The sequence below is a fragment of the Sarcophilus harrisii genome, chromosome 4 (assembly GCF_902635505.1).
Source record: "Sarcophilus harrisii chromosome 4, mSarHar1.11, whole genome shotgun sequence".
Taxonomy (NCBI): domain Eukaryota; kingdom Metazoa; phylum Chordata; class Mammalia; order Dasyuromorphia; family Dasyuridae; genus Sarcophilus; species Sarcophilus harrisii.
Window position 1 is genome coordinate 356803653 of NC_045429.1, and position 14414 is coordinate 356818066.

General features: G+C 39.0%; 1 protein-coding gene across 4 annotated transcripts in view; it reads right to left on the reverse strand.

Moving 5' to 3' along the window:
* The window catches only part of KCNN3 (potassium calcium-activated channel subfamily N member 3), a 304701-nt gene that overhangs the window by 20570 nt on the left and 269717 nt on the right, over positions 1 to 14414 (reverse strand). For all 4 annotated transcript variants that reach the window (XM_031966673.1, XM_031966674.1, XM_031966675.1 and 1 more), the window contains one exon: positions 13018 to 13128. In XM_031966673.1, coding sequence (XP_031822533.1) covers positions 13018 to 13128 — 111 coding nt within the window. The remainder of the gene's footprint in view (positions 1 to 13017; positions 13129 to 14414) is intronic.

Here is a 14414-nt window from a genome sequence, read left to right on the forward strand (position 1 = left end):
TGAACTGATCAACCATTCTGGAGAGCAATTTGAAACTATCTCCAAAGGGCTATACAATTGAATATATACCCTGTGACCCAGCAATAACACAGCTGTAAGAGATCAAAAGAAAAAGAACTTATATGTACAAAAATATTTATAGCAGGTTTTTCTGTGGTGACAAAGATTTGGAAATTGAGGGATGCCTATCAATTGGGAAATGGTTGAACAAGATGTGGTATATGATTGGGATGAAATACTATTATGCTGTAAAAATGATGAGCAAATTGCTTTCAGGAAAAAAAATTGGTAAAACTTAAAGGAAATGAAGTGAAGCGAAGTAAGCAAAACCAGGAGAACACTGTATACAGTAACAGCAACACTGTACAATGATTACTTGTGAATGACTTAGCTGTTCTCAGTAATACAATGATCAAGATAGTTCCAAAGGATTTATAATGAAAAATGCTATCTGCCTCCAGACAGAGAATTGATGGACTCTAAAAGCATATTTTCTTAAAACCTTATTTTTCTTGTTTTCAAGGGGCTTTCACAATATGGCTTACATGGAAACATATTTGTATAACACACATACAACTATCTATCTATCTATCAAATTGCTTGGGAGGAGGGGAAGAAGAAAAAGAACTTGGAATTAAAATTTTTTTTGTGGAGGAGGGGAGAATAACTTGTTAACTTATGATTTAGAGCTCAAAGGGACCATAGAGATCACCTGATCCAAACCTTTCATTTTCTAAATGGGAGGTTGGAGCTCAGAAGAATTCTGTGTTATACTGGTGGAAGGTGGTAAACGTAGGACCTGAACTCAGATCCTCTCCAGGTCCACTGTGCTTTCTATGAAGTCAATAAACTTATTATGTTTAAAATTTTAAAAGTCTAAATAAGTACATAGTAAGTCCTATATGAATACATATTCCTTTTCCTTTCCTTCTGTCCCTTAGCCACTCCTCCCAATTTGATATCATTTGCAAATCTGATAACTCTAACTATGCATGCTTGGATAGCCTGCTGGACTTGAGAGTCAGGAAGATCTGCATTCAAATCCTGCCTTTGACTTTTATTAGCTTTATAATTATAGTCAAGCCAGTTAACTTCTCTGAAACTTCATTTCCTTATCTGAAAATGAGGGCAATAATTCATAGGGTTTTTATGGGGTTCGAATGAGATAATATTTGGAAAATAATTGGCAGACTTTAAATTGCTATATATATTAGCTATTACAGTATTGTTTTATTATTATTATTGTTAGCCTTATTTTACACATGAGTAAGCTGAAGTTCAGAGGTATGATCTGCCTCATCTGGAGCCATATAGTAAGTTGATAACAGAACCAGAACTCAGATTTGACTCTTTTGAATCCAAGTCTACTCCTCTTCCCATATGCCATGAAATATCTAGGACAGTCCCATTAGTGAGGCTATCCCTTACCAGATTCAAGCTCTAGGAAAGAAGGGGAAGGAAGAAATGCACATGCCAGAATGAAATTGCCATTGGTTCCTGATTTCTTGCAAACCAAAGTCCATTGGGGGGACTTCTACAAAGGGAAGATGAAAGCCTAAGCTCAAGAATGATAATGGGGGCTCCAGTCCTCTGCCGATTTCTACAAAAATCCTGCTAATGCATATTTGGGAAATGCTCTCCAGTGGGCCCAGGTGCTCTTTGGTGAGCATCGGTTACCCTAGGAAGATGAGAGAACAGGGTGAATTGGCCAACATTTGGTGATGGATGCCCTGCCTGAAAATCACAGCCCTGCAGAAACTTCATTAGAGGTATTTGTATCTTTTTGTTATTGTTGTTGGTTTGGATAAGGGGAATTGTGAAAATATGTTTAAGAAAGTGTAATGTTAGAGGAAAGTGCTGGTTGCTATCTTAGAAATTAATTGCTAGAAAACAGCCTAGCACAAATCTAAGTGGATCGGTATCTATGAGGGAAGAAGAAATAGGCTTTTAACTGCAGACAACTTTTCCAGTCCAGCAGTAGATGTGACAGAAGCTTCCTTCCACATCAGTCAGTGGCAGCCTTCTTGGGCTCAGGGGCGACATGAGGAAGTTTTGTCTTTGAATAAAACCCCTTTATCCTCAGGTTGGTTGGGAGACTTCATAAAAGCCAGGGTTGGAGAGATGCTTTTGCAAATAGTGCCTCCATTTCCAAAATGTATTTGGAACCCCTTTGGAAACTCAGAACCAGAAGGCATGGCTGGAAATATGAAAATAGTTGTGGAGTCCAGAGAAGTCATATGAAGAGAAGACAAGACTGCTGAAAAGAGGCTCCATGGCCCCTTTAATTTTAATTTTTCAGTGAATAGGGAGCTGGACTTGGAGTCAGGAAGACCTTGAATTCAAATCTGGCCTTATCAGCTGTGTGACCCTGAGTCACTTAACCCTGTGTGCCTCAGTTTCCTCATTTGTAATCAGCTGGAGAAGGATATGATAAATCATTTCAGCATCTCTGCCAAGAAAACCCCAAATGGAGTCATAAAGAGTTAGGCATGAAACAACTGATTAACAATAAGAAACTGAAACTATGATAAGTAACCCTCCTTTCTCACCCCTATCCCTGAGCCCTGGACTACTTTAGCCTGGTCTGGTGCAGCAGTCTCGTTCCTATACTTTCCATCACTTCCTAAAGAGAGTAAAACTGTTTTATTTCTTTTCCCAAAGAAACATGTATGGGAAGACAGTGAAAAGAACACTGATCCTAAGGTCTTGTCAGAAAAACCAAGTTCAGATCCTACTTTATGTGCTCAATGATATCTGATTTTGTTATTTAATTTCCTTCCTTCTTCTCTCCCTCCCTCTATCCTCCCCTTCCCTTCTCTCCCCTTCCATCTTTCCTCCCTCCCTCTCTTTCTCCCTCTTCCCCTTGCCTTCCCTCCCTCCCGCTTTCCCTCCCTCCCTCCCTTCCACTTTCTATCCCTCCTTCCCTTCCTCCCTCCCTTCCACTTTCTATCCCTCCTTCCCTTCCTCCCTCCCTTCCACTTTCCATCTCTCCTTCCCTCCCTCCCTTCCTTCCACTCACCTTCCACCCTTGCTCTCTCCCTTCCACCCTTGCTCTCTCCCTTCCACCCTTGCTCTCTCCCTTCCACCCTTTCTCCCTCCCTTCCACCCTTTCTCCTCCCTCTCTTCTACCTTTCCTCCCTCCCTCCCTTCCACCCTTCCTCCTTCCCTCCTTTTCACCTTCCCTCCCTCCCTCCTTCTCTCCTTCCCTCCCTCCTTCTCTCCTTCCCTCCCTCCTTCCCTCCCTCCTTTCTTCCCTCCCTCCTTTCTTCCCTCCCTCCTTTCTTCCCTCCCTCCCTCCCTCCCTCCTTCCTTCCTTCCTTCCTTCCTTCCTTCCTTCCTTCCTTCCTTCCTTCCTTCCTTCCTTCCTTCCTTCCTTCCTTCCTTCCTTCCTTCCTTCCTTATTATTTTATTATTACTACTACTATTTCAAATAAATTAAGTATCTTAAGTGCTTTGCAAGCACCAAGAAGCTATATTGGATTCTGGTTTCTGAAAGGACCTTAGTTGTTATCAGATCCAACCTTTCCATTTTCCAGTGAGGAAGCTCAGGTCCATCTAGAGAGGTAACCAACTTGCCCAAAGTCACAAAGGTAGTAGATGGTATAGATGTGGGCTGAACCTTAGTTTTTTGGCTCCAAATCCATGGCTCTTTTGTGTGTTTTTCCTTCAATGTTAACTCAATGATAATATCATTACTACTGCTGCTGCTACTATTACTATTGTTGCTACTACTGCTGCTGTTACTGCTGTTGCTACTACTAGTAGCAGTAGTAGCTACTACTAATTACTCTTACTACTACTATTATTACTCTTACTATTGCTACCACTTACTACTGCTACTCCTCCTACTGCTATTACAACTACTAATTGTCATGTAAATTAATGATTGTTTTATAAGCTCACTGGGTCATTTTGAAGAAAGATGCAGAAAGACAACTTTGTAATCATCAAAGGGCTTAAAAAATAATTAAGGGCCAGAGCAGCTTTGAAGGGCTGTCAGCCAGAGGAAGGATTACATTTGTTCTGTTTGGCTATTGAGGGCAGGAGGGGGAGCCCTAAAAGGGAGGACCAGATGTATAGATCTGATACAAGCGAACACTTATAGGACAATTAGAATTGTCCAGGAGTAGAACAGGCTGTCTTGGGATATTAGTGGGTTCTTCCTCGTTGGCACCCGCAAGGAGAGGCTAGATGACCACTTGTTGGGTACAAATTAGATCTGACCATCTCTGAGGTTCCTTTTTGTTGGAATTCTGTAATTCTGTTTATTGGAAAGGGAGAGAGAAGTATCAGATCCGAATTCCCATTGTGAGGCTTACTATCTATGTAATCCTATGCACGTCACAACTTTTCTGAGCCTTAGTTTCCTTGCCTGTAAAATCATAATAACAGCTCATGGAGTTGTGGAGAAAGTGCTCTGTCAGCCTGAAAGCATTCAGAGAGGTGAACTATTATTAGCAAGAACAATAAGAATTTCCTGCATCACATGTGCTTTCTGCTTACCTCTTGTGAAACTGGTACCTGGTAGCTCATATGAAATTAGAACTAGCTTTTCTGTCATTACACAGCACCTATAAACTCTGGTGAGGAAATTAAGGGACATACTAGACATTGTGGCTGAGCGTCTCATTTCCTCCAACAGCTGTGAAAAACCTTTGAAGAGTAGTTCCAGGGAACCCTGCTGGTGGAACCCAGAGTGAGGCCATTATTAGCATCTCTATTATGTGGCAATTTTGCTTAAGCCCCAACAGAATCCTGCAGTGGGAAGGGATTCTCTTGTTAGGCAGAGGATGCAAAGGGAAGAAAAGGAGGGGGCACTTAGGACTACAGGATTTAGAGCTGGAATGGATCTTGGAGATCTCTTTTATTTTACAGAGAAGGAAGCAGAGGCCTACATGGGGAGAGTGACTTTGGAGGCACAATGTAGTGGCTTGTTATAGAGTTAGGAAAATCCAGGGATTCTGGACTTTGACACTATGACTCAATTCTTTACTTGGCTAAGCGAGTTGTAGGGACGCTGAACCTATATGCCCAGGACCCTGCACATTTGTTGTTCAGTGGTGTCTGACTCTCTGTGAAAATTTGGGTTTTCTTGGCAAAGATACTTGCAGTGGTTTGCCATTTCCTCCTCCAGCTCATTTTATAGATGAGGTAACTGAGGCAACAGGATTAAGTGACTTGCCTAGAGAACATATAGCTAATATGTGACTCTATTGGAACTCAGGTCTTGTTGATTCCAGGCCATTGCTCTATCCACTGCATCACCTAGCTGCCTCACCCTGAGCATAGTAAGTGGTTAATTAGAATTTGCTTGATTGAACTGAACAATGTATAGGTGGTCCATATAGGACTTACACCTGTTCCAGCAGAGAAGTAAGGAAGGAATTTGGTGCCAGAGTTGGGAGGAAGGCTTAACATGTTGCCTGCCAGTCTGGAGGTCCCTCTGAATCGTAAATGAGCCAAAGAGATCCAGTCACTACCTATTAGTCCACTCAAAGAACTGTGTAGTGTTGGGTGAGTGGGGAGAGGAGGCAAAAGAATAAGAAATTTAGAATTTGCTGGGAGAGAATTGACTCCTGGGAGAATTCTATGAGGGATTAAAAAAATAAGAAAATTCTAAATCTTAGGGGGAGATGACTAAAGGAAGGAGAGAATCTGAAAGAAAGGGATTGCTCATGAAAGGAAAAGTGACAAATAACAATACATTTCTGTTGCTAGAGATATAACCAGGAATTTTTGTGCCTGGGTTTAGGAGGGGAGCTAGGGTAAAGAATGCTGTCTAAGGGGAAAAAGTATACCCCTTCTGCCTCCTCTCCCTCCTCCCCACCGTGGTGCAGGGTTTCTATGACTGATATTGGGGAGGTGCCCTGCATGTGTGCAACTACTAAGGGGAGGAAACATATCTCCAGATGGTATTGTAGAAACAGTTTCAATTTTGGCACCCTGGATATGCCAGAACCCCAAATGTTTCGATTTAGTTTTGGCTATATAATGTCTTAAAACTTAAAAAATCATTGTCCTACCCACCCTCCACTCTCATACACTATGAAGCTGATACTGCCAGTGTCACCACTTCCATTTTACAGATAAGAAAACTGAGTTTCAGAGAGTTGAAATTATTTCCGTAAGATCACAGAGTTACCAAATATCAAGTTACCAAAAACCAAGATTCACTCCATATTTTCTGCAGGCTACACTACACTAAGCTAAGTTTCCTCATCTAAGAAATGAGACTTAGTTCCCAGTCATATGCCAGGACCAATCTCTATAAACCTTTAGCAAAAGTTCTCTATAAACTTGTAAACTCTCCTTTTATTTTTAAATTTTTAATTCATATATATATATATATATATATATATATATATATATATATAAACACTTCATCAGAAAAAATACTAGTTTTATATTCTGAAGACTTGAATCCAAATCCTTCCTCCAAATTTGGGCTAATCATAGTCAGCACTGTGACTCTGCTTTCATATTTATAAAATGGGGATGATAATACTCCCACCCTATTCCACATGATTTATTGTATACACGAGTTGTTATTCTGTTTATCATTTCCAATATTTCATGTTTCCTCCCTCAGAAAGTTTGTCATCCATGAAATAAAAATATCAGAAAGTTTTAAAAATAATTTAATCATTAAAAAAGGAAAAAAATATTTTAATGGTTCCTATGATTAATTTCGGGCAGTTATGTGGTGCAGGTCTAGGCACTGGGCTTAGAGTAAAGAAGACTCATCTCCCTGAGTTCAAATCTGGCTTCAGATACTTACTAGCTGTGTGACCTCAGGCAAGTCACTTAACTCTGTGTGCCTCAGTTTCATCCTCTGTCAAATAAGATGGAAAAGGAAAGGGGAAACCACTCTAATATCTCTGCTGAAAAAACACCAAATGGGGTCACAAAGAGTCAGACATGACTGAACAATAACAACATGAGTTAGACTAGACAGCTGCCAAGGTCTTTCTTTCTCGCTTTCACTTCTCAGATTCTAGGATTCTGTGACTAAGCATTTGGGAGAATCCAGGCTCTTCTTAGCATCCTTGACAAAAATCTCTCTACTTCTCATTTGCATATATATTATATACTAGCCCAGAGGTTAGGAATAAGTTATAATTATGAGGCTAACAATGACAGTAACATCGCAGAGTTAGCGTGGGAAGGTCTAATGGCATTCAAGACCTTGCTGCTTGGTGTGGCAATTTGTGCATTAGTAAAGACAGACCCCAGGATTCTGGAAGAATTAGAAGAGAAGCATAGAATCTCAGAATTGCAGGGGGGCTCTGCAATATTGTCTAATTCAATTCCTTGCCTAATGTATTAATAATAATAGTAATAATAACTAGCATTCTGTAGAACTCACTATGTGCTAGGCACTGTGCTGAGCCCTTTACAAAGTTCATTTCATTTGATCCTCACAACAACCCTGGGAAGTCGGAGGGCGGTATTCTCTGCTTTGTAGATGAGGAAAATGTGGGGAACAGGACATAAGTGACCCAGCTAATCAGTGCCTGAGGCAGGACTTTAACTCAGCCTTTCCTACTTTCCAAGTGATCATTTCCATCTGTTGTGGAATCTCTCACTTACCTACTTCCTGAGAGGTTTACTATCATATCATGATCATTTCTTTTCAGATCAGATAGTTTTCTGCCTCTGTCTTTCTTAGTCTCTCTGACTCCCTGTCTCTGTCTTTGTTTCTGTCTCTCTGGAATGACTCTCAGTACTGTATATACTGTGCCACCTAACTGTTCCTAAAACTCTTTTATATTTTTAATATTGTGAAATCAGATCTCTGATCAATTAAGGGTTTTTCTCATTAAGATTTATAACTAAAAATTCTTGCATCTGGGACAAATTAAGTGTTTGTCCCCTTTGTGGTAGTAGAGAGGACAAAATAACCCAGGTACACTTGACCCGGGAGAATTGAGGTTGTTATTCAGTCATGTTTTCTGACTCCATTTGGGGTTTTCTTGGTAAGTATACTATAGGGATTTGCCATTTCCTTCTCCAGATCATTTTACAGGAGGAAACTGAAGCAAACAGAGTAAAGTGACTTGCCCAAGGTCCTACAGCCAATAAGTGTCTGAAGTCAAATTTGAAGGAAGATGAGCCTGGTGCTCTATCTACTGTGCCCTCTGCTACTTACCCAGGTAGAAAGGGCAGCCAATTGTATTGGGGCATTGCTGGGGGCATTGCTGACTGTTCACAACCCTACAACCTCAAGAAGTCCACAGGGAGAGAGGAGGAAGGCAGCTGGAAGAGGTGTGCAAGTTTCTGGGAGCGCCAGCCTGAGCCACCAGTGAGGAGTTACCATTAGAAGCCAGATGGGATAGTGAAGAGAGTACTTAGAGGGGGAGTCAGGAGGACCTGAGTTCAAATGATACTGCTTACTTGCTGTGTAAACCTCAGGTTCCATTCCTTTCTCAGTAAAATAATAGTACTACCTTGGGAATATTGTGAAGATAAAATGAAATAATATAGATGGGAGGTTTTGTGAACTTTATAACGCTACATGAATGCTAGCTATTATAAAATCCAAGAAACCCTTAGCTCTAACTCCAGCCCATATCAGTGCCATTGGGGAAGCTTGATGACCCAACACAGTTATGGCTTTTTTCCTTTTTTTGTGGAGGTAATTATTCATTTTCCTCCTGCTAATAAAGATATTAGTATCACTAACACTCATTATGAGGGAAGAGAATAAATATTTATATAACGCCTATTATATGAAGGACATTATCTGGGTTGATCTCACAATAGCCCTACCAAAGGTCTAAGTCTGCACTTTAATTCAGGATTTCCTGATTCCAGGCCCAGCATTATATACTGTACTTCCAGCTGCTTCCATTATGACAACTATCATTTGTATAGGTTTGTACCTCTGAGGTTTGTGCATCATGTTGCAAGGATTACCTCTTTGGATCTTCACAAAAGCCCTGCAAAGTAGATGCTATTGTTTTTCTTATTTTGCTGATGAGATTCCTGAACAAGAGAATTTGTTCAGAAGTGTCTAAGGTGGGATTTGAATTCAGATCCAAAACTATATCATAGGAAAAAAAGGTAAGAGCAAGAATGAGTTTAGGTTGGAGAATAAGTCAGTCAGTGGAAGTGCATTTTCAGGATTAATAAATTATTACACTTTTCTGCATATGGTTTGGCTTAGTATTTAAACAAAGTTTATCTACTTCATAGATTTCCTGGTGATTGTTTCCAATTGTTGTTGAATCTTTCACTTAGCTACTTCACTTTGCCATAGTTTACTATTATATCATGAAAATTTCTTTCCAGATCAGTTAGTTCTCTACTTCTATCTATCTCCCCCCTTCTCCTTGCTGCTTCTCTCTCTCTCTCTCTCTGCTGAGATTTTATGAATATACCAAATTTTGGGAACTTCTTTAATCTGTGAATTATTCCATCTAGACACAAAGGGCAATTTAGAGAAACTAGAAAAGAATTGAATTTAATGGAAAATAGACTAAGGAATTAATTCTGAAAAAGAAAGGTAGGCTTCATTTGTGAACAGGTCAAATTGAATTCAAATAGCAGCAGGCAAAGAATAACAATTTGGTTTTCTTTCAATTAAAGGGATATAAAAGATGGTTCTCAAGTCCCAGTCATTCCTGATTTGAAAAGCTTCTATCTTTTGAACTTTTCTACTATTTAGTTCTTTGGAGGAAAAAAATGCTAGTTTTGTCCCTTATTACTGGGTGAACTTGGACAAGTCACAAATTCCCTCCCTCTCATTTCCTTATCTGTAAAATGAGAGTTGAACTTTATAATCTTTAAGGTCCCAGCTCTAAATCTATGATGCTTTAAAAAAATCTATGGTCCTATGATTATGATATCAACTTTGGGAGTCCCCATAGGGGGCTGGAATTTGATTATATAAGGCATCTTGCACATAGAAAGGCTTCAATAAATATTGACTAATTTGAGTTTTGTTCTTGTCTTTCTGAAGGTAACTGGATTTGAAGGAGAATATTAGGGAGTTGTTTTAAAATGTCCAAATTAACTAGAAAGTCATAATCTTTTATAATTATGTTCCAGAAGATTTGTTTAATTTTCACAACTGGCTTCTCTGCACACACAGAGATTTCTAGATCACAAAAGGGCTGAAATTCATTTTGTTTTCTGGGAGTCTGGTGTCTGCTTCACTGAGGGAGGACTGATCACAGAATAACAGGAAATGTCAAGTGTATCCTTAGTTTAAAAGTAAATAAATTTTTTAAAAATGCTATTCACTCAATTTCCTGAGGTCCTTTTCTTGGTGTGGTACTCTCAGATTAGGGAATTTAAAATAGCTATTTCTGAGGTTTGGAGGCAAAATCTCCTCCACCCTCCACCCCCGCAAAAAAAAAGTCAGAATAGGGGAGAAATAAAGTGATTTGCCCAAGGACTTTACAGGATAATAGATGCAGGCATATTTCCATTTGGGTACAAATAATCTTCCCAGATTCCCTTAATTACTGAGTATGGCTTATTCATGTGGAATAGAAGATTGAGGGGAAGAAGAAAGGTAGTATGATTCTGTACTCAAACGTTCAACAATCCTTAGAGATAGTTATAGCCTTTGTAGCCTTCTATGAAGGACGTAACCACTTATGCACATAAGATATCTCCTTTTGTTGAACTGAACAACAGCTAGCCCACCACCATGACATGGTATGTACAACAGTTGCTATATCAACAGACTGAGAATATTTTTCTGTACCTTTTCCTTTTAACCTCTATGTTGGTTCTATAAAACTCAGTCAACACAATTAAAAACAAAGCAGTCAAGCACCATGAAAAATTCTCTCGAGAAACTGGTTTATAAAAATTGGAGAGGCCTATGGCACACTTACCTTCTTCTCTCTTTTTGTGTTCTTTCTCATCCTTTCTGCCCTTTTCCCCTATTCTCCTTCCCCCTCTTTTCTTCTTGCTCTCCTCCTTCATTTCTCCCTTCTCTCTTTACCTTTCTTTCCCTTACTCCTTCCCCATTTTCCTTTTCTCTCCATTTTTCTTCTTTCTCCCTATATTTTTCCTTTTTCTTTCTCTCTTTCCTACCTTTCCCTCTCTCTACTTCTCCCATTTCCTTCTTTCTCCCTCTTTCCCTTTCTCCTTCCTTCTTTCTTTCTTTCCCTTTCCCTCTAATTTTCTTCTTTCTTCCTCTCCTACTTCCCTTCTTTCCTTTTCTTTTCCTTTTTCTTTCCCCCTTCTCTTTCTTATTCTTTCTCTCCTATCTCTCTTTCCTTTTTTTACCTTTCCCTCTCTTTACAACCTCCACTTTCTCCTTCTCCCTTTCCCTTTTTCTCTCCCCACTTCCCTTTCTGTTCCCTTCCAACTTCTCCTTTCTTTCCCAGTTTGTAACACATTTTTTCACTGCCGTGAAACATGAATCATTGACTTTCTCATTTGTCTCTGAGAGTACTAAATCAAAATTCTGCTTAGGAATAAATCCCCCTCTGTAACAAATGAGGAAGACTGGATTCTGTATATTGACAGTTACTGAATTCAAAAAAGGGTTCATTCTGGAGGGATATGATGAGCTTGTAGGAAATCATATTTGTGACCTTCATTCAGACAGCAGTGCTAAAGAATTTGTCATAAAAACTGTCATTAAATAAACAATCCCTGACTTGATCATTTGGCCTGTTGTCATCCCCGTAGACTCATTTCTGTCTGTTCTAAATGAGCATTTTCTTCTTAGACAATTTTGGACTGGAGTTGGGCTTCACTTAAGGCGTTAAATGATCTGCCGGCTCACTCAGAGATGAGAATTTCAGTTTTGTCATCCTACTTAACCACTTTGACAGAGGTACAAGGGAGAGCCATTACTAGGAAAAAACCAAAAGGGAAAAAGAATGGATGATATTGCTTTGATGAGCCATCATTTTGAAATTTGGGTATTTCTGGAATTGTGTCTCTTAATGAGTCTTATTTGAAGACAGGCATCAGGCACATTTGCAGTAATATTTTTAAAAGTCTTTGTTATGTTTCCTAATGAGGAACAAAGGGTAGTGGCAAGGGCATGAGGCTGGTCTTTTCCTTTCTCTGAGACTGCTTTCTCATTTGGGGAGCAGTGAAGTGCCAGAGGGAATAGAGTGCTGGACTTAGAATCAGAAGTTTAAATCCAGCCTCAAATATCTACTGGTATCCTGAGTGCCTCTTAACTTCTCTCAGCCTCAATTTCTTCATCTAAAATGGAGATTAAAAATAGCCCCTACCTCCCAGAATTATTGTAAAGATCAAATGAGTGAACATATGTAAAGTGCCTTGGAAATTTTTGAGTGTTATATAAATATTAGTAGTAATAGCCCTCACATTTCTGTTCTTGGGACAATAATACCAGCCTACCAGGGCTAGAGGAGGACAGGCATAATATAATAACAACACCTATCTCCTGGACTTATTGTGATGACCAAATGAAATCATATTTGTAAAGTTTAAAGCAATACCTAAATATTAATTATTATTATTTTACTATGAAATAGTATATTATTAAATCTTATTATGTGACTACCCCTTCCTTATGGCTTATATATTTAATTTTCAGGAAGATTATTTGATATCCTAGGAGAGATATTGAGAAGTATTGTAATTTGACAAAAGATAGCAATATTAATGTTCTGCCCTTAATTCTGAGACTTGTGTTTCACTTTGTAAACCTAGTGCTTAGCATGATGTCTGGTGCGCAGCAAATGCCTAAAAAATGCTTGTGGATTAATTGATTGAGTAATGACCTGCAATGCTATTATCCTGGGGTAACTCAATTAATTTATAAAACCATCAGTTTAACCATAAGGTGACATATTTTCAATTATAACAAATTCCCAAATGCACATCCACTATGGATGAGTTTTCCATTTTAAAAGGGTTGGGAAGGAGAGACCCATCAAAGCTGGATTCCATTCAAAGGCACATTGCTAGAATGGGTGACTGCATAAGATGTGACTTAGGGGAGTGAAGCAGAAAGCATTGTTTCTTGGTGGTTTCAACTTCCTCCATTTCAGAGGTGAATCCAAGACTTTTTACCCGTTTTGTGAGCTGAGTGTCCATCATGAAGTTGTGAACATGCTTCTCGGCTTTGGTGAGTTCCAACTTTCTGGCAACCACAGCCACCACTAGCGCAGTACAGCCGGCACCCTGGGATAGGAACAGCAAGAAGAGCAAAGAAAAGAACATGTTGGTTAAGAGGCAAAGTTCACTCTAAAGGTAAAAGGGCTCTGCCTCCCCACCGTACCATCCTTGGCACCAGCCATCAGCTTGATTCAAAGGAGGCTAGCTGCTAAGTGTAGGAAGAAAAAGAATACTCTCTTATTGCAGAATAATTACAAAGTCCTTGCGTTTTGGTTGGAGATCCTGATCAGTTAGAGAGTTTCTATATTTCTGTAACTTCTACCCACTGTTTTTCAGACAAAAAAGTCTAATCTCTCTTCCATATGACAGATCTTCAAATGCTTGAATTTATTTGTTTTCATATTTATATAAGTATATGAATATTTTGTAATAGATTTTAAAAATACATTTTAATAATTGTTTAAATATTCAAATATGATTATTATTAACATAACTAATTTTATAGAAATATTGATAAAATATAATATAAAAATATAAATCACTGAACAAGACTTTCAACTTCTGTGGTTCTCTCCTCCACTCCCAAAGATGTTTGTGATAATCTCATTTCCCTCAGTCAGGATGGGCCTTAAAAATGTATGAAGTGCTTTAAACAACTTGAGAGACAAAGACTCTATAAAAATGTTTAATTGCTCAGTCATACTAACAGAAGGGAAAAGGCATGGAAATCCAGAATGGCCATTGATCCAATTGTCATCTCTATCTCTCCAAATTGAGAATGCAGGGTAAAACACATGCCTCATCAAACTCATGCACATAAACACACACATTCTCCCTGAATAGCCCAGGAAGGGGAAGAATACTTGGATAATTTATAAAGTCAGTACTTCATTAGATGACTGAGAGTTGACTTGCATAATATCAAAAGTTTTTTTTTTTAAATCCAATGAAGTTAGAAGAGTAGAATGTCTTGAAAAATCTGTTTCTTGGAGAGGATCTCTGATATCATGTCTGCTGATGTAAAAACTTAGTGTCAAGATCAGTCTTTTCTGACTTCATTGGGTTTTCATGCATTTAATCATCATGCAATGTATATCAATTAAAAAAAATCCAAGACAGAATACTTTGACCTAAGAATCCTTTCATAAACAAAATAACTCCAGAATCTCAGAGCTGAAAGAGATCTCAGGAACTCATCAGTCCAACTAGGATCTGAACAGGAGATCCCTCTGCAGCATTCCTGACAAAGTGGTCCTTCAGAGGCCTCTTGATCTGCTTAGGAATTGTTTGAATTAGGAAGCCATAAGGTACAGGAAGATGCTTACTATCTCTGGAGTCAGAAGACCAAATCC